Genomic DNA, 24,954 nt, shown 5'->3' on the forward strand with positions numbered 1-24,954 from the left:
CGGGGCCTGGCGCGCGGACGGCGGGGGCCATGGCGGCCGAGGCGGCGGAGCGGCACCTGGGGCTGCTGCGGGACGAGCGGGAGGCCGAGCTGGCCCAGAGCAGGTGCGGCACACACGGCACCGGCACCGACCGCCGGGCGGTTACGGGGCGGCCACAGCCGGGGACACGTGCGGCTTGGGGGGCACGGGAGCGCTGTCACCGCTGGGGAACACTGAGGGACCCTCAGCTGGGACCCGCTGCCACCCCTGGGGAGCACTGAGGGACCCTCAGCTGGGACCCGCTGTCACCTATGGAAACCCTGAGAGATGCTCCCCTGGGACCCCCTGTCACCTCTAGGAAACCCTGCTGTCACCGGTGGCAGCGCTGCTGGAGTCCCACCGTTCTGACCAGCCCATCCCTATAGAAGCCCCACCCCACAGGGCTCTGATCCAAGGGGAATCCTGCTGGGCTCGCCCCCACAGGACCGAGTCACCCTCTTAGATGCCCTTGTTGGGGGTACAGACACTTACCCAGCCATGAGGATGGAGGTGCCAGGAGCCAGGATAAGGTCATTCCGCTCTGTCCCCTGGAGCTGTGACCCTCAGCCTCACCCCGTGCTGTTCCCACCTGTGTGTGGCTCCCAGGGCATGGCAGGAGAGCGTCTCCCTGAAGGAATTGCAGCGGAGAGGCGTCTGCTTGCTCAAGCTCCAGGTCAGCAGCCAGAGAACCGGCCTCTACGGACGTCTCCTCGTGACATTCCAGCCCAGGAAGTGGGATTCGGACACCGAGCTGCCCTCCAACAGCTTTGGGCCCGGTCAGTGACACTCCTGTCTTTCCAAAGAAAGAGACCATACACTCCTAGAATGGTTTGGGTTGGAAAGGACCTTACAGCCCATCCAGTCCCATCCCCTGCTGTGGGCAGGGACATCTTTCACTAGCCCAAGTTGCTCCAAGCCCCATCCAGCCTGGCCTTGGACACTGCCAGGGATGGGGCACCCTGGGCAGTGACACATTTGCCCCACCTCACTGTCTCCCTTCCGACCCTTGCAGGGGACATCGTGGGGCTCTACGAGTCGGCTGGGCAGGGGGACCCGCTGTGCACGGGGGTGGTGACACGTGTCACCCCCAAGGCAGTGACGGTGGCCCTGGAGGAGCCCCGGGATGGGGAGCTGGCCGTGGACCACGAGCGCTCCTTCCGCCTGCTCAAGCTGGCCAACGACGTCACCTACAACAGGCTCAAAAGGTGAGGGCTCACCCAGGCTCACTCTGCCCAGCAGGATGAGGAGAGCCAAGTTTAGTCTGGAAAAGCTCTTCCCAGTCCCTTCCCAGTTTGGATTTGTCATTCTAGAGCCTCACAACAGCCTCAGTTTACCCACCTGCTGGCTGGTCCTGCTCTTCCCTTCTCCAGGCTGTGTTTTGGTCCCATTGCATCCCTTCTGGAGCACTCTGGGTTCTGTGTAGGGCCTTTTCCATCCTGGCAGGAGGAGTGAACAGCTCTTTGCTGGATAAACATCCCAAAAAAGCACATTTGGCTGTACCAAACAGGGACAGTGGGAAGTGGAAGCCTGACCAGCACAGGGATGTGTGTGCAAGGGTTGGGAGATGCAGGGGTTGTGTGGGATTAGTCTTGTGGGGTAGCATTGTTCAGCTTTGGAATAGTTCAGTCCTTACTCACAGCCTGTCTCTGGGCACTTGGGAGTCTCCAAAGAATTCCTGCTGTGCCTGTAACCTGGATCTTCCCTTCTTTGGCAGAGCTCTAACTGCACTCAAGCAGTACCGGGGTGGCCCAGCCTCCGACCTGATCGACGTTCTCTTCTTTGCCTCTGCTCCCAGGGCATTCCCTGAAACAAGTAAGGATCCTTTTTTATCAGGCTTGATGGGCATCCTTGGGAATTGCCCACGAGAACACAAATAGCTCTGATCCCTGTTTTTATCCACACATGCAGCCCCTTTGCCCCAGTGTTCAATGAGAGTCATCAGTGGTGCTGCAACTGGTGGCATTGTGTTCATGCTGGTTTATACTGGGCACACTTTCCTCATGGAAAGAACCTTGACAAAAACTTGGATATAAGTAGTATTCACCCTGTTGTGCTTCTTTAGAAGAAACAAAGATGAAATTACACAGCTTCACCTCTTGGGGAGAGCAAAGCCTCTGATCAGCAGCCGTGTCAGATATCAACACCTGCTAATGGATATTATCCCTTGACAGAAGGGAAGGGTGCAAAAGTCAGGGAATGAGAGCTGAGGGAGGGCTGGGCTGCCCAGCAGGGTGGGTTGGGTCTAAGCCATGCACAGAGCTCAGGGCTGCTCTCCCCAATCGTGCCATCCATCCCTGCCAGGGTTCTGCCCCTTCTCCTCCCCTCCACAGCTCCCTGCACTGCTTGTCTTCCTTGGATTCCTGGATTTGGCTACCCACCATGATTTGCCTCTTTCCCATCCCCTCCAGCCAGGCTTGACTTCTGATAGGATGTGCCAGGGACAAAGAAATGGCTGTTAATGAGTCCTATCCCCATTTCTCTAAGCACTGATCCCAGTCTGAGTCAAACCTTTTAGCCCTTTGGCTGCCCAGGGACCTTGGTGCACTCAAGGTTTTAATATTAAATAAAAGAATTAAATTTTAATCAATCAACTTTCCTCAACAGTGCTTTTACCCCTGAGGGAGCAGAACTGCCTCTAATGAAGGAAAGCTCCTTTTCACCACATCACTCAGCTGTGCCAGGCTGGGCAGAGATGAATTTTCCATCTGCTCAGCACTGGGAATATCGGTGGATAGATTGAGCCACGTTAGACAGAGGAGGTGCAATATGAACTCAAAGGCCTTGCAGTTACCTCCTCCCTTCAGAGCTGCTTTCTCCCCAGCTAGAGAGATGTACCAGCCAGGAATTAAGGGACAATAACTTGGAATAAGCCTGCCCTGAGCTGAAGGGCTCTGCCAGACAAACTTCACAGCACTCAGGCAGCTTTTCCATGTCACAGCCTCTCCTTCCATGACAAAGCACCCATTAGCCTGGTTTCTTTGGGGATCTGTCTCATCCCATCCATTACCTGGTTTCAAACAAACCCATCAGCAGCAGGCTGAGTCAATAAGCCCTGGACAGCTCCTGAAATTGGCTGTCTAGACACACATCTGTGTCAACACCGTTGGGGGATGTGAGAGGAGCTCGCTTCCCTCAGAAACCAGGGAGCCACGGGTGGGAGACAGGGCAAAATCCACTCCAGCAGGTGCAATGTGCAGCAGCAGAAGCCTGAACCTGATTTTTTTTTTTTTTTTTTTTTTTTTTTTTTTTTTTTTTTTTTTTTTTTTTTGTGGGGGACAAGATGAGAATCCTGATTTTTCAATCAGGGAATCCTGTGGGTTCTGACACCGCTGTGCATTTCAATAATTAATTACCAGACAGCAGCAGCCCAACACAGAACATCAAAGCCCAAGTCCTTTCAAAATGCTTAAATATGCAACAATAAGTACCCTTGGCATAAGACAAAAACATGGGACAGGCTGTGGGAAGAATAGCCTAAGGCATAGCCAAAAAGAGAGGAGGGGATCTCCAGTGGGTAGCTAGGATCTGCAGCAAAGACTGGGACTGGCACAAAGTACTTCCACACCTCACCTTGCTGCCTCCAGGAAGGCTCCAAGTAGGAGAACAATTTTTCCAGAAAGGGCAGACTCTGAACTGAGCAGGAATTTTGCCCTTATCAGACTCCCTGGGAAGTAGAATCCAGGTGCTCACCTATCAAAAATGCCCCCCCCTTGTCTTCCTTCCACTTTGATATGCACCCGTGGCCCTGCTGGAGCTTCCACACCTGAAATCTCCTCCAAACAATCTTCCCCTGCTCCCAGCATCCATGTGGGATCCCTGCGCCCCTAAATTTTGGGAATCGAGAGGCTTTTCTGCCACCAGAGGCCAGCATTGTTCTGCTTGCTGTGCTCCTTCTGGCCATCCAAGAGGGACATGTCCCTTTTCCCTTTGGAAAGCAGGTTCTGCTGTACCTGTGCAGGTGATAGCTGCCAGCTCTCTCCTGTGCTCCTGGGCTGGAGAAAGTCAGGAAAAGGAATGATCATTTTTGTTCCTGGCTCCAGAAGGCCTGGCTTGTGTCCAACTCTGCCCATGGCTGTCAAAACATTTGTAAAGGGAAAGAAGCAATCCTGGTGAAAAGGCAGGAATATCCCCAGAAAAAGCCAACCTGGCAGCAGAGCACTGGGGAAGCACCAAGGATTTCCAGCGAGACTTTCTTGGCTTTTTGGCACAAGTCACTTGCAAAAAAGAACCTGAAGTGCTCCTTACCCCTCCGCCCTGTGACACCTCTTGTCATCACAGGGGCCATGGAGAAGCCTCTGAGATTCTTGGGGAAGACTAAGCAGGCCAGACAACTCAGCTGCCAGATACTTCCTCTGGAGAGCAGGGGGAGTTCTGATCCAGGCTGAAGTACCCAGCTGGATTTTGCCCAGCAGTGTTGGCTGCAGTGAGGTTGTATCAGGGAGGAGCTGCTGGGGATGGAGGTCTGAATTGTTCTTGGTCAGAAGTATACCTTGGAAAGGACTTCCAGCTTTGGAAAACCTGGGTTCTTCCTCCCAAGAAGGGCTGTTTCTGTCCATTTTTGGTGCAAAGACCCCTTTCCTGGGCTTGGATATCATCCCCCCCAACCCACTGCCTCACCAGAGCTGCTGGAACTGTGCAGAAAAGCATCTCAGTCCTGGGAATGTTGGGGCACCAGCCTGGATGGCGAAGGAAATTTGGTTTTCAACACTAATAAATGGAATTGTGCATCAGGGCACAATTACCTGGCCACCAGTGAGACACATTCCAGGGATTTTTTCAGGTGAGGATACCTGGAGCCGAGCTGCTGCAGGGAGAAGAATTTGGAGGAGCCCCAGCATCCCATAAGAGGCTCTTCCCTCCTCCCCACCAGTGTGGCCAGCCCAGGAGAAGCACACTGCCAGCCTTCCCACACAGCAGCTCCTGGCAGCGTGTGGTTGGGAAGGATGAGAGTGGGCACAGGCCTGGAGAAGTTCCTTTGCTCATCCTTGAGCAAGGAAGCATCAATGACTCCCACATCCCAGCTGTTGCTCGCTGTGGGAAAAGCCTCTCAGGTTTGAAGCTATTCTTGCTTTTTCCCCAGCCCATGGGATGCTTCCAGGTTTTGTCTTAGTCATTAACACACTCACCCAAAATTTACATATAAACCAAGAGGCAGAGTGACAGCAAAAAGCACCTTCAGCCCCATTTTTCTCTTCATCATCACCTTCTCAATGAACATCTTTTGTTTAACCTCATTTAGTGGTGCTGCTTCAAAAGCCACAGGCCACACACAGGTTCACCTGTCTAAAACCAGAAGAAACTCCCATGTTTTTCATCCAGCCCTTAATGCAAAGGGAAGGATGAACCACATGATGCCCAGCAGGGAAGGATGCCCAGAGATGTGTCTTATATAAGCTTTTGTGGGAACGTTATTTTCAGGAAACCTCGGTGTAATGAGTCATCATCCCTGCTGTAATTAACTCCCATAATGAACAAGGAGATTAGCATTAGGACTGGGGGGGGATGAGAATAAATTTGGGCCTAAATGAGAGAAATCTGGGAGGTTAAAAAGCAGCTTTTGAGAATTCAGTCTCTGCAGTGAAACCAATTCTCTTCTAATGTGATTTGCATATTCTTTTCTCTTTTTCCCTCCCTTATTAAAGCAGAAACAAAATTTTAGTTTTATCATTTAAATTGCTCTTCGTACCTTTTCCTGCCTTCATTCCCAGTCTTGGCTGACCACATCAGGGCTGCTCTGTCCTGCTCACAGACTCTGTAGGTTTTTCTGCTTTTTCACTGGTGCTGCATTGGGTTTGTTCAGTGGTGGGGATGTGATTGCCAGATCTGCTACTTCCTCCCCAATTTTCACTGAAGATTTCACTAAAGATGCTAGTTCTCCTGCAAAACAATCCCAGAGCTCCCTCCAGAGCCAGGAAAACCTACCTGTTTGATGCTGGAGCAGCTAAATACCTCTTAAATTCTGGGAATTCCACCACTGACTGGCTGAAGGCCAAGTATCAGGGCTGGGGAGGGGATGGGGAAACATGGATGCAGGATGGGGAGGGAGCCTGTTTGTTTTGGAAGCATAAAAAGCTTATTTTTACCTTCTGGGGTCTTCCAGCCCCCTCAGTGCTTTCCTCCCAAGGTTCTCATTATCAAATGGGTTTGGGCCGGCTGCAGAGCGCGCCGTGTATTTCTGGATTTGTGCTTCTCAGCCTCTTCCCAGCTGGGGCTGAGGTCCCAGTGACTCTCCTGCTGTCTCCCCAGAGCCTCTGGAGTTCTTCAATGCCTCCCTGGATGAGTCTCAGAGGGAAGCTGTGTCCTTCTCCCTGGCTCAGAGGGAGCTCGCCATCATCCATGGGCCTCCAGGCACAGGGAAAACCACGACCCTGGTGGAGATCATCCTGCAGGCTGTGCAGCAGGGCCTGAAGGTGAGGCTCACTGCCAGGGCTGTGGTGACAGGGACCGCCTCAAGTGGCCACCAGTGACCACCTCTCCTTGTGTGAAGACCTCAGAGCAGCCTTCCAAGTCATGGGAGGGGCCTACAGGGAAGCTTTGCAGGGATTCTTCATCAGGAATTGGGGTGGTACCACAAGGGGAAATGGCTTCAAATGGGAAGAGGGGAAATTTAGGTTGGATATTGGGAAGAAATCCTTCCCTGTGAGGGTGGTGGGGCCCTGGCACAGGTTGCCCAGAGAAGCTGTGGCTGCCCCATCCCTGTAAGTGTCCAGCGCCAGGGTGGATGGGGCTTGGAGCAACCTGGGATAGTGGAAGGTGTCCCTGCCCATGGCAGGGGGTTACTGGATGGGCTTTAAGGTCCCATCCAGACCATTCCAGGTTTCTATGATTATTTTGCACACTCCTGGGGTGGAGCAGCTCCTGTTGGATTTGTGCTAATCCAGAGCCTGGTTTGGCTTGCAGGAACCAGGGAGTTCCCCAGCAGCTCCAAGGAGGTGCTGACAGAGCTCAGCTTTGGGGGTCACTGGGGACCCTACAGAAACACGCTGGTCTCCCTCTCTCTACTCCTCCCTGCCTGGACACCCCCTGCTCCAGCCTTTGGGTGCCCTCAGAGGTGCCAAGGCCGTGTTTGTCCCCGGCAGGTGCTGTGCTGTGCCCCGTCCAACGTGGCCGTGGATAACCTGGTGGAGCGGCTGGCCGGCTGCAGGGCGCGGCTGCTGCGGCTGGGCCACCCCGCCCGCCTGCTGCAGCCCATCCAGCAGCACTCCCTGGACGCCGTGCTGGCCCGCGGGGACAGCGCCCACCTCGTGGCTGACATCAGGAGGGACATCGACCAGGCCTGGGTGCGTGGCCCTGCGGGGGAGGTGGGGGGGATTGTGCAGCCTGGAGTGATCCCATGAGAAGGGCAGATATCAGGGGAAGCTCTTCCCTGTGAGGGTGGGGAGGGCCTGGAATGGATGTCCCAGAAAAGCTGTGGCTGCCCATCCCTGGAAGTGTCCAAGGCCAGGCTGGACAGGGCTTGGAGCAACCTGGGCTAGTGGAAGGTGTCCCTCCCTAATGAGATGATCCATAAGGTCCCTTCTAACCTAATCCATTCTGGGATTCTCTAATCTTCATGTGCTGGAGGGCAGAACCTCTCCTGCCTGAATTCCTCATGGAAGTGGGGAAAATTCCAGTCCCTGCTGCTGTCCCTCACCTGTCTGGCCTGATCCGTGCCCACCTCTTTACCAGGGAAACATTCCCATCATTAATTCACTTCCTAACAAGCTGTCTGCCTGTCCTGATACTCCCTCCCACTCTCAGCCACCTCAAGTAGAAAGCAGAGCACATTTTAAAATGCATCCTTAATTTCTTCTTTCTCACCCTAATTTTCCTAACATTCTCTTACAACGTAGCTCTGGTACTTGGGGTGAGGATTTGATGCTAATTATGTTATTTTCCTTCCCTTTTCTGGTGGCAGCACTGTCCAAAAGCCCCTTTTTTTTTTTTGCTTCTTAATTTATTTTCCATCTTTCTCACTGGTGATTAATTTTCACTTTCATCTCCTTGGGAGGAGTCTGTCACAGAAGCTGCCCTTAGCTGCAGAGAGCTCATCTCCAAGGTCCTGACCCATCTTTTCTTCCTCCTGCCTCTGTTTCTCCACTGCCACATTCCCTACTTTTCCCTGGAACAATTTTTTCCCTTTGCAGCTCCTTGTTTTGACTCTTCTCTCTTCCCCTTCACCCCAGCCCACAGAAGGAGCAGTAACAGAAATGAAAACCTGTGCCCTCTTGAGGCATTTCCTACCCCTTTGTGCCTCCTTCCTTCACCTGGCTTTGAGATTCCCAGGACCTCAGCTTCTGGATACTCCTTGCCCCAGCAAGGTTTCAGCCCCACAGTACCTGAGAACAAAATGCAGAACACGTCCAGGGCCAGTCCAGCTCCAGAGATGCTGAGCAGGATCAGGGAGCAGTCCAGGAGGATGAGGCAGGGAATCCAGGAAAGAATCCAGGCTCACTCCATGAGCTGGCCTTAAATAGACTCCCAGACCAATGAGTGGATGAGAGAGCCCTTATGAGGCAGGTGGGGATGATTAGAGCTGATATTCCTAATCCCTAACTAGGAATGGGTGACATCCAAACTGACCACATCCTCAGGGCCTGTGATCCCACACCTGGAATTCCTGAGCCCATTTTGACCACTTTTGACAGACACATGGAGGTTTCATAGTTTTAAATACCCATGAGTTCAATCAAAACAGGGGGCTGAGCTGATCTGTGTTGGACCCTGGAAAATGTATCCATCCATCCATGGCATGGCAATAGGAACCAGCCTGTCTTACTGTTTTGGCTGCCTCTAAGAGCTTCTGTCTGCAGCCTTTGCATCCTTCCCAGCCTTAGCTCCAGGGAAATAATCCCAGTTTCCATCTGGGATTGCTCAGTGAGCTGTAGCTGAGCTGTGGTCCCATGGCTGCTGCTCTGGCAGTGCTGGTGCCCAGTGCCTGGTGGGTTGGTGTGGTAGATACATTTAATACCTGCTAAAAAAAGCCCTGGGCATGTCTGGATGCTGCTCTGGATCCTTTCCAGCAGCTCAGAAAGGCCAGTTTGAGGTGGCAAAGCTGCTGCTGGGGCTTGGGGAGCCTTCCTGCTTCCAGAAGGGCTCTGCTTCCTCAGAAAAAGATAGGAAATCCCAGTCCCTCCCCCAGCAGAGGAGCAAGACCCCTCTTCCCAAACATTCCTCCCTGCTCCATGCCCAGATGCTTTTGCTGGTCATAGACACAGCCAGAACTGAATAGCAGCAGTTGGCTCTATCCAAATTTTTCTATTTTCTAGGCAAAAACCAAAAAGGTCCAAGACAAGGGAGAGCGAAGCCATTTTCTGGGTGAGATCAAGACCCTGAGGAAGGAGCTGAAGGAGAGAGAAGAGGCTGCCATGGCTGCAGCCCTCAGCCAGGCCAGCGTTGTCCTTGCCACCAACACAGGTGTGAGTTTCTCCTGCTCAGTGTTTTCCCTCCCTTTGCCAGGTAAACCTCTTGCTCTGCAAGGCTGCTCTCCTGGGATGGCTGGCACACTTGCTCCCAGCTCCTGGGAGCTCAACAAAGTCTCCCAAACGCCTCTCCAGTGGGATTCTCTCAGCCTCCACTGTGGCACAGGATGTTGTTGAGCACAGAAGATGGATCTAGAAGGGCCCCTGTTAGCTCTGAGTAGGAGCTGGGAGTGCAGTGAGTAAACAAGTGCTGCTGGAGGTGTGCAATCTGCTCCCTATTGCATAAATCACATGGGATTGCTTCCCTGCTTGGACCCCTTCCAGGACTGATGAAACCCAACATGTGTTTCCAGAGCCTGCTCCCAGGCTGCATGTGGCTGCTTCTGCACTCACCCAAATGCTGTGACACAGGATTTTAGGGAGCAGGTCCACGTGTCCATCAGGCATCTGCAGCTGCAGGTGGGAAGGTTTGGCATGTGTGGAAGGGCTTTACTGGCTCAGGTTTTTCATACTCCAGGGCCCGCTTACAATCTTCAGATGCAGTTTCTCAAGGGTCATTTGTTGAAAGGAAACATCAATAATTTTAGGTCATAAACAGCAAGTTGCTGGAATGAAGGTTAGTGGACAGATAAATCCTTCCACGTCTTAGTCCCTAGGAGCTGGCCTTTCACTTATTTTTACTTGCCTGAAAGAAAGGGGGAAGATTTCCTTCTCCCAGTAAAACTGGTGTTTTTGTTGATCAGATATGATTTTCTCTGGAACTGGAGCTTCCCAGCCAGCTGGGGGTCTGTGCAAGTGGCAAAAGTTGAGTTACAACTGTACAACTCACCAGAGCAGATTCATACAGGCTGGGAAACAGTTTTGGAAGGAAAACAGCATCTTTGGTGGCAAACTGGAATGTCTGAAGTGATGCAGAGCTGCAGAGGCAGCAGGATTTACAGTGGCAAAGCCAAATCCCTGCTCTCAGAGCTGCAATAGCACAGAAGCTTTGGAAAAAACATTTCTGCAAATAAAAATCCCCTCGTCTGGGAGACTGGCTTCTTCACTCTGCCCTCCTTCTTTTGCATCCTTCTTCTTTGAGAACTGCAGGGAGATTTGGATGCCCCTGGAATTCAGATTTCTGATCAATGTATGGATCAGTATCAGTAGGTCTGGGTTAGAGCAGGGTGTCTGTAAGGAGACAAATGTTACAAATGGACTTCTGATGTTAAAAATTAGCCCTTGATATGACTGTCTGGTTCCAGTCTCCTTTCCCTCTCCCCAGTGCCACAAGGAGGAGCAGAGTCAGCCCATCTCCCCCTCTCAGGGTGTCCCTCAGTTACCAGACAGGTGAATCCCCAGTCCCTCACCCTCTGAGTGCTGGGGATGAGGAGTTCTGTTGACACTGGGGGGCAGCAGGAAGGAGGGTGTTCCTTGCTCTGCTCCATGTGAAGCACTGGAGCATATTGTTCTCTTTGGCATCTGGGCTTTACTGCTGTTCCCAAAGATACTTGGAAGCTTCTGGGCCCAGATGCCAGGGGAAAAAAAGGACAAAGAGGAACTGGCAAAAACAATCCTGACTTACACATATCAATGGATACATGTTTGGCAGGGCTGAATTCCTACATCTCTGCAAAGAAACATTATTTCACTTGCCTCAATCACTATTACAACTTGTGAGGTTTGTTTCCAGAGCAGGTTCCTCGCTCTTCCTTGCTCCCCTGCTCACTTGGGAACCTTCTTCCACCAGGTGCTTCCTCAGATGGCCCCTTGAAGCTGCTGCCTGAAACCCACTTTGACCTGGTGGTAATTGATGAGTGTGCCCAGGCTCTGGAAGCCAGCTGCTGGATCCCTCTGCTGAAGGCTCCCAAGTGCATCCTGGCTGGGGATCACAAGCAACTGCCCCCCACCATCATCTCCCACAGGTAAAAATCCTGGATCCTCCTGTTCTTTGTACAGCTTCTGAATCCTGGTGATGGGAGACATTTCATGGTGGAGATGTGTGCTGCCTGCAGGCTCTGTGGAATGCATTTGGGCTCATCCTCAGGCTAATCCAAGTCTTTCCTTTAATTCTGCTTCTGTGGTTTCCACATTTATTTACTTAATGTATTAATATGTGAATTGGCCCAGTGAGATGCTGCATTATTACACACCTCAGGGATTATAAAACCTCCCAGTCCCTACAACAGGGATAATAAGAACAGTTAGTCTGTGGAAAAGATCTGTGGATAGTGCAAATTGCCTGTGCTTCCAGGGGGAATCTTTGAGTAATTTAAAACATAAATGTGCTCATGTTTATCTGGTTTAGGCAGCTCCAGATCTGGAATTACTGAACCATAGAAGCAGAGAAATAGGCCTGACTTCATAAACATCCTCTCCTGCTTCCAGAAAATAATGAATAAGACACAGATCCACCACCTCACTTGGATGTTGAACACAGGAAACGAAGGATCCAAGGCAGGCAGCAGCTCCCAGCACATGGCCCAGAGATAGTGAGAACAACATTCAGGGGCTGCAGCATCCTCTCATTTTACCTCTCTCAGATGCCCAAAAGCTTGCTGTTCTGCAGATCTTGGCAGGTGATAAACACATGCTCAGCTGCCTGGAAGTGTTCAGACTGGTGAGCTCCAAAGCCTCTCCAGAGCCCTCCACTCTTGGTGTCCTGCTGTTTATTCCCTGTGAATTTGCAGGCTGGCTCTCCATGCCTGGATTTTCCAAGCAAGGCACTTTTTGGAGTAATATCTTGTTGATAGCAAGAAGAAATTGGCCACTTAGTCCTTCTAATTTCAGAGTTGTTATTATTTTCTGTGAGTGGTGCATAAAGGTCCTCTTTTCCCCCAGAAAAACTTCATGATGGTTCCATAATGCTCCATAGTGCCCATCCAGCTGGATGCACCTCAGCAACCTCAGCCTGGCTTTTCCCCAGACTGTCAGATTAAGGGCAAAACACAGTAAAAATACCAGCTCTGTTACTCTGGAATGGGGCTGACACTCAGCTGGTGTCCCTTTTGGCTGCCTCTTTTGAGACAAAAGCAGTTTTTCTTCACTCCAGAAACATTATAGCAGCTGCTTTTTTTCTGCTCTGTCACGGTGGCTGCTGCCAGGAGCCTTGGCTCGAGCTGGCAGCAAAAAGCTCCTTCTGGATCTCCTCCTGCTCCTACTTGAGGAGTTGTGCTTTTCTCTCCATCAACTTTGACTTGGTGGCCTTGGTAGTGCTGGGGGAACATCAGATTCCATGATTTTAAAGATCTTTTCCAGCCTGAACAACTGCAATGGAAATAAATGGGATGCTGGAGAGCCCTGTTTTGGGCTTTCCACATTCCCTGCAGGCCCGGGAAGCGGCACAGTGGCAGATCCCTTCCACTTCCTTCCATGGGTATTTCTAGAGCTCCCACAAAGGCCCCACATCACCTGCCACCTCCTCTGTGCTTCAGGGGAAGCAAGGAGCTATTTCCAGGGATGATTCATGCAGAGGACTCCAACCCTTCCACCCACCTTCCCCTTCTCCATTGAAGACAGCGGGCCTGGAGTGGGTGGGCTCCTATTTTTGGGGCCACAGGGAAGGGTCTGAAGTTATCTGGGATGAATCCAGGCTGGCAGGAGGCTCGGCTGTTACTACAGCAGGGGAAGTCAGCCCTGCTCAGGCAGGAAGCCTCTGTCCAGCAGGAATGCTGTGGGACTCTATCCACCTTCCTGTCACCTGCTTGTTCCTCCATGGAATCAGCATTTACCTGTTCCTATCAGCAGTGACCCCCTGAGGCCTAGGGAATGTTTGACACAGGGTCTGAAGCTGCTCCTCTTCCCTGCTTTCTGATACACCTGGAGCTGTCCCAGGATGCAGAGGGCATCCTCACACACACCTTGCAGTCCATGCTGGCAAATTCCAGCCCCCTCCTATCCTCCCTTGGCAGCTCCAGCTGAGGCTCACAGGCAGCAGCTTCCACCTTGGAGGTCTTCCTCCTCCAATTTGTCCTTGTCCCTGTGGGCATCTCCATGCCAGGGCACTTCCTGCAGTCTGACAGGAACATTTGTTTGCCTTGTTGGAGCCCTCATTCCATCCTTTTCCCAATGAATTTTTCTCTACATCAGGGCTCTGATGTATTAATTTGGTTTAACTCCCTTCAGATACCGGCAGAAGCTTATCAAACCTCTTGCTCTCAACCCATTTCCTGGACAGACCCAGGGATATTTTTCCATCTTGTTTGTCAATGGTCAGTCTGGATGTTTGCACCATCCCAAATCCATGTGCTGATTGCCATGGCAGGTCTGAATGGACTTCCTTTCACTTTGTCACTGAAGTGCCAGGCCTTGGGTTTCTCTGGTAGCCTCCACAGCTGGAATGTCCTGGTGCACATCCATGAAGTAACTCCATTAATGGGGAGTTCCTGAGGTGGGAAACCACAGTGACCTCCTACTCCAGGCTTTTCCAGCCAAATCCAGTGTGTACTGCAGGGATCAGTCACACCAGCATCTCCTGTCTCAGGGATGAATAAGAAAAGAATATGCCATGGCTGAAGACACAGCTCCAGCCTTCCATGGGAAACAATTCCTGTTTTTCTCCTAGTACTGATCATTCTGGACACGTACAGGGCAGGCTGGCAAAGCACAGCATTTCCTGCAGGCAAAACAAGGTGAAACCATGTTAGCAACAAATCCTGCTTGCTGTGGGCTGAGTTTGGGAATTCTGCCTTTCCCAGCTGTACTTTAGGTACTTTAAAGTAGATATTCCCAAGCATCCCATGCATGGTTCTGTCTGTCCAACCTCTTATCCCAATTTTATTTCTCTCAAGCAATCAATAGGTAAGGAACATCTGCTCAGGGCACTCAGGATTTTGTTGGCAGAGACATCAACCACCATAGGAATTAATTGAGTGGTAAAATAACAGAAAATTATTAACAGGTGAAATATTCCTGAGCAGATTAATTCCTCATTATTAATTCAGCATATAACTTCGTGCAGAACCCTGCGGTGGGAATGGAAGGATAGGGAGCAGCATCATTCCTGAGGCTGTCTCAGGCATGTGCTTGCACCTGAGTGCCAACAGCCCTCCCTGCTGAATTGCCTTCCTGTCCAGGAGATCCAGGCTCCATGGGCAGGGCAGAGCTGGGAGACTCAAGTTAATTCCTGATAACTGGAATGCATCCCCCAACCCCACATCTTGCTATGTCCCCTCATCCCATCTACCCCAGCCCCCCTCTGGCAAACTGCTGCTTCCCACATGCTGCATCCTGTCCATCCAGAGGTTATTCCCTTTTTTTTTTTTTGCCTGTGTGCTGCATCCTATGATTCAGCAAGGAGGAGAGCTAATGAGGCCTGGCTTCTTGGAAAGATTTGTCCTTAATTGTCCCCTCTGCAGGTTTAATGACTTGGCAGTCTGTTGTCACATTTCCCAAGTGCCCGTGGTGAGCGTGGCAGGGCTGGCTGGTGCCACAACAATCCGCTCGCTGTGGGGCCGTGTAGCGCTGGAATTCCCCCGGCAGGGATTGGAGGCGTGCTGTGCCCCGGAGCTCGATGGAAAGCATTTTCCAGAGCTGTTCCCTGTCATCATTCCATCACCTTCATGCTGCTTCCTCGTGTCTGGCAGCCGCCAGCACCCCTCAGTGTCAGCTTCAGTATGAAAAATCTCTGTATGCTCACAGAATCCAAGGGCAATGATTTCCATCCGTCTTCCTTAGATGGTGCCTCCCAACAAACCCTCTGTGAGGCCAGGAGGAAGCAAACAGGCTCCTGAAAGGCTGAAATCTGTAGGAATTTGATTCATTTGTGCCACATACATGAACAAGGGGCGCTGCTGGATGTGATGGGGATTTAATGGGTGAAAAAGCAATGAGAGCGGTGCATCCGTGCCTTAGTCCAGGGTGAGTGGCCAGGGAAGGATGGAAATGCTGAAGCAGAGGGGGTCTTGATGAAAGTAGCAAGGGTTGGCTGTGTGAGCACCAGGCATTCCAAAATTTGGGGTGGAGCTCTGATCCTAATGCACTGGGTGATGCTGATGCTGTGGCTGAGCTTGCAGTAACACCAGTGTAGCCTTACACTGATGGATCACAGAATCATGGAATCACTGAGGTTGAAAATTACCTCCAAGACCACCAAGTCCACCCTGTGATCTATTCCCACCTTGTCAACCAGACCAGAGCACTGAATTCCACATCCAGTTGTTCCTTGAACACCTCCAGGGGTGGTGACTCCAGAGGCCATACTGTTGGAATTGCTTGAGTTACAGGGGCAGGATCCGTGTCCAAGCTTCTCTGATCTCATGCATCTGGTCTGACAGACAGCACTGTTGGCACCCAGGTGGAACAGGGGTGACAGTGCCACCCCAGGGGAGCCACACGAAGGTGCTGAGCAGGGCTGGAGCACAGTTGCTCCCAGAGCATTCCCACTGACCCCCTCTGCACCGGGAGGAGCCGGCTGAGCCCCATCCCGCCCTGGGCCGTCCCTGGGGGATGGACACTCCCACTCTGAGCTGCTTCTCCGTGCAGGGCCGCGGCCGAGGGGCTGTCCCTGAGCCTGATGGAGCGGCTGGCGGGGCACTACGGGGAGCGGGCGGTGCGGATGCTGACGGTGCAGTACCGCATGCACCGGCACATCATGGAATGGGCGTCCTCGGAGCTCTACGGCGGCCGGCTCAGCGCACACCCCTCCGTGGCACAGCACCTGCTCAGGTGGGTTCCTGCTCTCCGCTGCTGCAGGAGCTGAAATGTCCTTTTCATCCCCGTTTGTCCCTTCCCTGCGGAGTTTTCCACTCCTCCTGAGGTTGGGGCAGTGTTTTTGTTTCAGCCGTTGTTTCATTGAGGACACAATACGGGGCGGGGGGGGTTTGTCCTTTTTGCTCTGTAACCAGAAGCGATGCAGAGCTGTCTTCTGTGTCCTCCTTTGCTATGATAATTGTGGTATCCCAGAATGGTTTGGCTTGGAAGGTTAGAAGCCCACCCAGTCCCAGCCACGGGCAGGGACACCTTCCACTAGACCAGACTGCTCCATATCCCATCCAGCCTAGCTCTTCCAGGGATGGGGCAGCCACAGCTTGTGTGGATATTGCTGTAACATTAGTGTTGGTAACTGGCCCTTTCCCGAATACCTTGTGCAGGGACCTGCCAGGTGTCTCTGACACGGAAGAGACCAGCATTCCCTTGTTGCTCATAGACACCGCTGGCTGTGGCCTGTTTGAGCTGGAAGTGGAGGATGAACAGTCCAAGGGCAATCCAGGTACCGTTGGCCAGAATGGATGGACTGAGGTGCTCAGCCCACCACAGGCTTGGCCACATCCCAGAGATGTCTCCCTGGGGAAGGTGGGCTCCCAGAGAGCTTTGCTTAGTTGAGGTCTTCCCTTCATAAATCCTCAATTTCCAGGGACTCCGAGCTGTGTTGGAGCTCTGGTGACAGTGTCCAGCTTGTGGGTGGCCTCTCTGGCTGCCGTGTCCCCTTGCAGGGACATTTCTCTGTGCTGAGGGCTGGGACAGGGTGGAGAATCCCTGTGGAGGTGCTTTACGCCAAGGAAGGGCAAATAGCAGCAGGCAGAGCACAGGCCTGTTTTGGGAAGGCCTGAATTGCCTCCCAGTCCTCTGCTCCTTTCCATGAAATCTTGTCTGGCTCTTCTGCATGGATTTTCCTGGGACACAGTTCTGCTGCTTTTCACCTGAAAAAATAAGTTCAATTACAGAGCTTGAGTGCAAAGTCAGGCTGGAAAAGACAAGGGCAGTTTTTACCAGTTTAAATATCTCTTACCTTCTGTTTGACCCCCACCATCATTTGAGTGCCTCATTTTTCCTTGCAGCATTCCCAGGGCCCTGCTGAACACAACAGGTTCTTGTTCCCTCATAGAGAGCCAAAAAGCCTGGTCTGAGAGAACTCAGGGATTTGGAGCAGAGTATTAGAGGCACATCTCCCCAAATTTGGGAGGCAGCCTTTCGGCACAGCTCACTGCAGAGTCTTGATGTTTATTGCTGTGTTTTGCTGCAAAGCAGAAGCCCAGCCAATAAACCATGAAATAATTCATATAATTTTCCCCCTTAGGTCCCTCTGAACCAGGCACCATCTTGGATAACCAGTTTGTGGCAGCCTTTCCTGCTGTTCTGGGGGAGGTGGGCACATTCCTCTGGCCTCTATCCCCTGTCACACTCTGTTCCTGTCCCAGGGGAGGTCCAGCTGGTGGGGATGCACATCCAGGCCTTGGTGGACGCTGGTGTGAAGGCCAAGGACATTGCTGTGGTGGCCCCCTACAACCTCCAGGTGAGCTGTCCCTCTCCTGGCATCCCCCCTCTCCCTGCACACAGAGCACCACAAGACCCCAGAGACCTGCAGAGCCAAATTTAACCAGCATTTGGGACCAACTCCTGCACCTTTGAGCAGCTTGGGGCCGTGGAGGGAAGAGCTGATAGTGCGGTGTTCCACTCACAGCCTCAGGAGATGCCAGTGCTCATCCTTGTGGGTTTGGGAGGGAGGGATTTCCCCCAAAACCCTGCCATTTTAATCCTTTTCACCCATGTATTTCCTTTAAAAGCTACCCTTGGCCTGTTTCTCAGGTGGACATGCTCCGACAGCACCTTTGCCACAGGCACCCCGAGCTGGAAATTAAATCAGTGGATGGTTTCCAGGGAAGGGAGAAGGAGGCAGTGATCCTGTCCTTTGTCAGATCCAACAGGAAAGGTAAGACCCAGCTGCTGGAGCATTGCTCCCTGGGGAATGGGGAGGAAGTCGTGTCGCCAGGTGCTGTGGTTTAATTGCAGTGCTCTAACACTTGGCTCTGGATGGATTTACTGGCAAACCCTCCCTTTTCAGGCTTTTTTGTTTAATTCATGAATATATGTGCTGTCAGGGCTGCAGAGGAGGCTCCCGTGGTACAGCAGGTCCAGGACTGCTCAGTTTGATGGTTTTCTGGCCCTTGAGGCCTCAGAAATTATTTAAACCAGGGCCCTAAGAATGTCACATCCCATTAGCCCCACATTTTGGGAAGTTGGGGGGTAATTTCTTGGGTTTTGAGCCCATTTTGGTGAGTTCCCTGTAGAAAGTAAGCAGGAGCTGGTATCCCAAGCCATGCATGGAAAATGCTGCATTTGGGAGCAAAATCTAGAGCAGAAAATCAAGTTCTTTGCTATCAGCAGCTGCAGTGAAAGTTAATAGCTGGAAAAAAGCTGCTGCCCTGGGGGCACAAGGCTCCTGTGCAGGGAGCTGAAAGGTTTGATGGAGCTGGCTGAGCAGGATCACTCTGTGATCACCTCTGTTCCATGCTAGGATCAATTCCCTTTCCAAACCCACAGCCCTGTGGCCCTACCTGTGCTGCTGGAGGTGAAATGCTGAGGGCTGGAAGGGGAAAAAAAGGGGGAAAATATGCATGGAAGGAGGAGATGCCTCCTTTTCCAAGCCTAGAGGAGGAAAAGCAGCCTTGTGGGGAGAATGGAGGTGAGGACAGCCCTAAGAATAGTCCTGATCCAGGAGTGACTCACCCCTGTGCTGGTGGCCCTGGGAGGATGAGTGTCCCACAGCCCCTTCTGCACAGGGAGAGGGCAAAACTCAGGTGTGGGGCAGGGATTGCTTTCCTGGGGGCGCAGGTCTTCTTGACCTGTCCCTCTGCAGCCATTCCTGATCCAGCAGGAAACGTTCATTTAAGAGGAAATTTTTCTCTGTGAGGGTGCTGAGGCCCTGGCACAGGTTGCCCAGAGAAGCTGCATTTCCATCCCTGGAAATGTCCAAGACCAGGTTGGACAGGGCTTGGGAGTCTGGGATAATGGAAGGTATCCCTGGCAGGGGGTGGAACTGGATGGGCAATAAGGTCCTTCCTAATCCAAACCCTTCCAGGATTCAATGGAGTTGGATTTACCCCTGCAGCTGGACTAAACCTCATCAGAGAAACTGGGAATTGTTCTTCGAGCTGCAGAGCAGGGAGAGGGGCTCCCCCTCAGCCTGTCCCTCAAAGGCAGCACCAATGAGGCTGCTGAGGCAGAGCCAGGCTGGGCACTGCTCTGGCAGGGGCATTAATCTCTTCCAGCCTGGCCTGCTCGCTGTTCCCTGAGCTGGGAGCTCGCAGCCACCCACGCTCCGCTCTGGCTGCCTGATCCTGCCTGAGTCATCCCGGCACTGCCGGCTCTCATGCTGCCTGTGAGCAGAGGAAAACCTCCCCGAGCTCCCAAATGGCTTTTCCTACAGACCCTCAGGGAATTTGGGAGCAGGGGGGAGCTCTGTAGGATGGGGGGGAGTTTTTTACCTGCAGTCCTTCCTCTGTCGCAGGGTGAGCCTTTTCCATGCCGCTCCATCTTGTGTTTGCTCCCAGCTCCAAGCTGAGCTTGTGTCCTGGGCCAGGCAGGGAGATATTTCTCCTTTCCATGTGCTTTCCATCCTCTTCCCAACCCCAGGAGCTCAGTGTGGAGCCTGTGGAACACAGGTAGGAAGAGGAACAGGTGTGAGCAGGGACCAGAGCCCCATAAACGCCAACTCTCACCCTCCAGCCAATAAATCCTTGGCTCCTTTGGACCAAACCCCTACTTGGAGGCAGCCCTGTCCCCTCTGGCATCCCTTCCCTCCTGTCTTCCCAGGTGAGGTGGGCTTCCTGGCCGAGGAGCGGCGGATCAACGTGGCGGTGACGCGGGCGCGGCGCCAGGTGGCCGTGGTGTGTGACAGCCGCACAGTGGGCAGCCGCCCCTTCCTGCGGCGCCTGCTGGACCACCTGTCCCAGCACGGCCTCGTGCGCTCTGCCTTCGAGTACCTGGATGACCTCGTGCCCCAAAACTACCCTGGGGAGGGCTGGGCCCAGCGCCAGCAGGGCCCCAAACCACCGGGCCCCAAAGCGCAGCCGGCTCTGGCTGGGAAGCTCAAGGCAGCGGCAGCTGGAGCGGGGAGCCAGAAACCAGGAGCACGGAGCTCCCCGAGCGCTGCCGCAGCCGGGAGAGACGGCTCAGGGTCAAAGGAGGGTGGGGACAGGTTCAGGGCCATGCTGGTGGCCTTCCTGGCGGGCAGTGAGGCGCAGCTGGATTTCCCGACATCCCTAAATTCCCACGAGCGGATGCTGGTCCATGTGCTGGCAGAGGAGTATGGGCTGCAGCACATGAGCTCCGGAGAGGGCCGGGACAGGTACATCAGTGTCCGCAAGAGACTCCCCAAGCAGCCCCCGCTGCCCTCTGAGCCCTCTGAGCCCCTGCTGCCCTCCGAGCCCCCGCTGCCCTCTGAGCCTCTTCCCGAGCCCCAGCATCCCAGCGGGAACACCCCTGACCCTGTGGATCGGGGGGAAAGCAGCAAGGGCTCGGGGAAAGTGGACCTGAAATCCCTGCACCTGGAGAGAGTCCAGAGGGAGAAAGCCAAGCGGGAGGAGGCAGCCAGGAAGGTGCAGGAGCCCAGGAGTGGCAGAAGGAAAAAGGACAAGAGTGAAGCCAAAGGTGGGTGAAGCTTTTTGTAACCAGCACAATTAATGCACTTCCTTGAATGCATCTTAATCCTGGTGGGTTTGCTCCAGACCTTGGGATTTGGGCGTGGAGCATGTGGCTCTTTGAAAGCTGCAGCAGGATGGGAACTGGCTGCAGCATCCAGGTAGAGGGGTTTGGATACCTGGAGGCACATTCCTTAAGTCAGGAAAAACACTGGAGACCCTTTCCCAGGAGAGTCTCAGCAATCACATGGGAGGCTCCCAGGAGTAGGGAGAGGAGCTGAGGGGAGTACCTGGCCCACACTGAAGGGTGTAAAGACAGAGGCTGCCCTGTGGCTGCGGGAGGGTGGGTTTGTTCCCAGACCCCAATCCAGGTGTGTGCTCACCTTTCCCAGGAAAACCGGCGATCAGGAGCACGGCCGGAGAGGATTTCGATGCTCTGATCTCTGCTGCTATCAAAGCTGACAGGACCTGTGGCTTCCCCCACTGCAAGGCCTCTGTCACCACCCTGGGCCAGTTCTGCCACCACTGCCAGCGGCTCTTCTGCCTCAGCCACCACATCCCCGAGGTAAGGAGAGGCAGGATGGGCTTAGCCTGGGAATCTTCCCTGTGGAGCTCCCTGGGCAGGGAGGGTTTCCTTGCAGGGAGTTTGAGCAAAGCCCTCCCTGTCAGAGCCTGTGCTGAGCTCAGGTACACAGGGCTGGCAGGTGCTGCCACCTGGGCTCTGCTCAACTCTTCCTGAGGGCTTTTCTGTTTTCCTCTCATTTTGTGCCCTTCTTTACCATTTTCTGGCACTTACACTCTGAGGCCCTGTGGATAAGGTGAGGCAGAGAGCAGAAATGGAGAAGCACAAGTTTCAGTCTCAAGTGAGCCTGGACTCAATTCCCAGCCCTTTGCACATTCCCTCTGCATTCTGAGGATGATCCAAGCCCTTTGCAGATTGTCTCTGCATCCTGGAGACAGGTCAGGCACAGTGCAGTGCTGCCTGGCCAGCAATTCAGAATTCCCTGTGTCCTTGTTCCTCACCCTGTGGAACGCCCAGGAGCTCGGCAGCCCTATAAATCCTTGGCAAGCTTTTCTCTCTGTCAAGAGCTATCTGTTTCCATGGCAAGGAATAGTTGTATTTATGGTCACTCACATCCAGGGGGATGGAGATTTATTCCCTGCAGAATGGCCTCTCCCTGCTGAATGGTAACGAGGCTCCAACAATTATAGGGATTCAAATCCATGTCAGCCCTGGGAAGGGCTGTCACAGCTCTGAGGGAACAGGCTGAGACCTCACTCCATGGAAACATAAATGACTTCAGGGTGGGCTAAGAAAAGGGATCAGATTTTAGGATCTCACCTGCAAGAGATAATTCCAATCCATTGGATTTGGCTCATTAAAGCAGCAGATTCATGGCTTAAAAAGGTCTCCTGTTCCCCAAAACTCCTTTCCCAGTTCACTGGAAAGGAGGTGGAAGGAGCCGCTTGAACCATCCCAAAGGATGATATTCCTGCTGTTCAGAGCCCAGGACCTGGATCTTTAGACTTTGTTCTGTGTGAGAGGAGCTATAAATGATCATTTAATAAAACACAGAAAAACAAATATTAATTATTAATTTTAAACAAAAAGTATAAGAATATATAAAAATATAGAATCTAAATATAAAATGAAACAAAATTTTAAAAAAATGAAAATAAATAGAATAGTAAACGATAAAAAATAAAGAATAAAATAATGATTAATAAATAAAATGAATAAAATCATGAATAAATAATTGAAATTATAAAAATACGTAAGTATATAAAGCAATGTAACAGCACAATAATAATGATAATAATGATAATAACATAATGATAATAATGGCTGTAAATGATGGGAGATGATTTTAGGGGGATGCAAAGCAGGCCAAAAAGGAACTCCAGGCTCAAGGAGTGAAAGCCCCTGGCTCCCACATGGGTGATCCGTGCCCCAGTGCCCGGTGTCCGTTCTCTCCCGCAGGTCCACGGCTGCGGGGAGAAGGCCAAGGCGCAGGCACGGCAGCGGATCAGCCGGGAGGGGATCCTGTACCCCGGGAGCGGCTCCAAGGACAAATCCCTGGATCCCGCCAGGCGAGCCCACCTCCAGCGGCGCCTGGACCAGAAGCTCAGCGAGCTGACGAGCCAGAGGAAGGGCAAAAAGAAAGACAAGGAGAAATGAGGGACTTGAATTCTGCTTTTTTAACCTCAAAGCCTCAGCCCCCCCAGGGCAAAGCTGCTGTGCTGGGCCTGGGTGGAATAGGTGGGAAAACCTGGAGCTGGTTTTCCTGGAGCCCTTCTTGAGCTGCAGGGCCAAGGCAGGAGAGGGAGAGCTGCTGCATTGTCCTTGTTATCCATATGGACACAGTGATGGATGCACTCAGGGTCCAGAGCACGCTGGTAAAATGGGCATTAAACACCCAAAGCTGTCACTGTCATATCGGTCCCTGCAGCAGCACATGATGGATGCTTGGGAGCAGGAACAGGGGAGGCATGGAAAACCTGGGTGACCCTGTTCTCCAGGGAGGGTGGCTGAGGAACTGGATGTGTCCCAGCCCAGCAATCTGGCAGTGCTCAGAGCTGGAGGGACCCAGCCTGTCCACACTGCAGCCATTCCCTCCCCCACATGGGCCAGGGGCTCAGGAGGGGGCTCAGCCCTGCTCCAGGTGTGCCTGGGGATGGGAATAGGGATGGGGAAGGGGCGGTCTCGAGCCCAAACTGTGTTGGTACCATGAGGAGCTCCAGCACATGGAACCATTTCCCTGGGAGAGCCTTCCTGTGCCACTGGGAGGTGTCTCCTTCCTCACTGCTGCTGCCTGTCCCTTCTCAGAGATGTCCTGTCCTTCCCACAGAGCTCCTTGGAGGCTGATTCCCACTGGGAAAGCCCATGGTGACAGCAGGTCCAGCCACATGAGCTTTGCAGGTGGGAGGGAGCCTTGTGTTCATCCTGGACCCTTTCCTAATCCTTCACATAGCATCCATCCATCCCGCCCACAAAATAGCTCCAGCAGCATTTTTTGTCCCCAGGATGAAGGAGAAGGTACAGAGGTGCCTCCAAATAGGAATGGATGGAGAGGAGCACTATAAAAATGCTTAATCCACACATTCCCCATCCTTTTGGGGTTAAACAACCCAGAATCCAGCACCTGTGGAAGTCACTCACCTCATCCCAAGTAAAGCTCAGCAATTGGCAGGAGCTGCCAGACAACCAAGGATTTCTGTGTCCATCTCTTCCCAAATACTTGGCTGGGATAGCTAATAAGCAAATTTTCCCCCAAGCCTCGTGGGCTGTGAGTACTGGCTGTGAACAACTTCCCACAAAAACTTCCTCATCCTTCAAACCCCTCCATCCTTAGCTTGTGCTTTGGTGCTGTGCATCATCCATGGAGGGGTGGCACTGGCTCCCCTGGCAACAGGTGGGACAGGAGGGCTCCTAGAGGGAGAGGTGGGGAGGAGGAAGTGTGGGAGAAGGGAATCTGGGCATCGATGAGTGGAGACAGGCATGGGGAGGAGCTGGAGCAGAGGGGGATGATGGAACAGGGACGTCACAGCCATGTCCCAAAGGCAAGGTCAGGCAGGACAGATGGCAAGGGAAAAGTGCCACCAGCTCAGGGGATAACTCACCTTGGAGTTACTTTTTAATCAGGGAAAAAACAGATAAATGGCTCATTCACACCTTTTTTCCCTGTTCAGATCATCCAAGCAGCCACATCCCAGCCCATGCTCATCCCATGGTGCCAATTTCATGGCACAGGGCCCCACACCCCCCTAGATTTCCCAGCCTGTCTTCCCACAAGCACCCTGCAGGCAGGGAAAAGCCAAGGCTCCAGGCAAGGAGGGATGTGGCCCCATTGCATCCTCTGCTCTCCAGCCTGTACCATGAGGGGCTCCATCACCTTCCACAAACCAGAGTGGGAATTAGCTCCCCAAAAATCCCAAATCTGGCTTGGTCCAGAACCCACCAGCAGACAGGATCCACACAGGCTTTTCCTCTTCCTTCCTCCTGAAACAGGAGTTGGGCTTAAAAATTATAAAATTAGGGACCTTTCCCACCTGCCTTGGGTCACAAGCCCAAGATGTTCCTCTCTATGCCCAAATCTTGGATAAAATGAGTTACAGGGTAAGTCACAGCCCAAGTCCAGGATTAGGGGCTGGAAAAAACAATCCCCAGTTGTGAGAGTTGTGTTAAGTAGCAGGAA

General features: G+C 52.7%; 1 protein-coding gene across 1 annotated transcript; it reads left to right on the plus strand.

Annotated features, from left to right (window-relative positions):
• Window positions 1–6: 6 nt before the first annotated feature.
• Window positions 7–23,030, plus strand: IGHMBP2 (immunoglobulin mu DNA binding protein 2). The gene is made up of 15 exons (XM_053979353.1): window positions 7–103; window positions 625–794; window positions 1,031–1,223; window positions 1,733–1,830; window positions 6,265–6,428; window positions 7,098–7,298; window positions 9,267–9,414; window positions 11,149–11,323; window positions 15,882–16,064; window positions 16,490–16,608; window positions 17,537–17,631; window positions 17,925–18,048; window positions 19,932–20,768; window positions 21,151–21,323; window positions 22,740–23,030. The coding sequence occupies exons 1-15, from the start codon at window positions 30–32 to the stop codon at window positions 22,935–22,937; spliced, it is 2,952 nt and encodes a 983-aa protein (XP_053835328.1). The 5' UTR covers window positions 7–29; the 3' UTR covers window positions 22,938–23,030.
• The last annotated feature ends 1,924 nt before the right edge of the window (window positions 23,031–24,954 follow it).

Source organism: Vidua macroura, chromosome 6, assembly GCF_024509145.1.
Source record: "Vidua macroura isolate BioBank_ID:100142 chromosome 6, ASM2450914v1, whole genome shotgun sequence".
In the NCBI taxonomy this organism is placed as follows: Eukaryota; Metazoa; Chordata; class Aves; order Passeriformes; family Viduidae; genus Vidua; species Vidua macroura.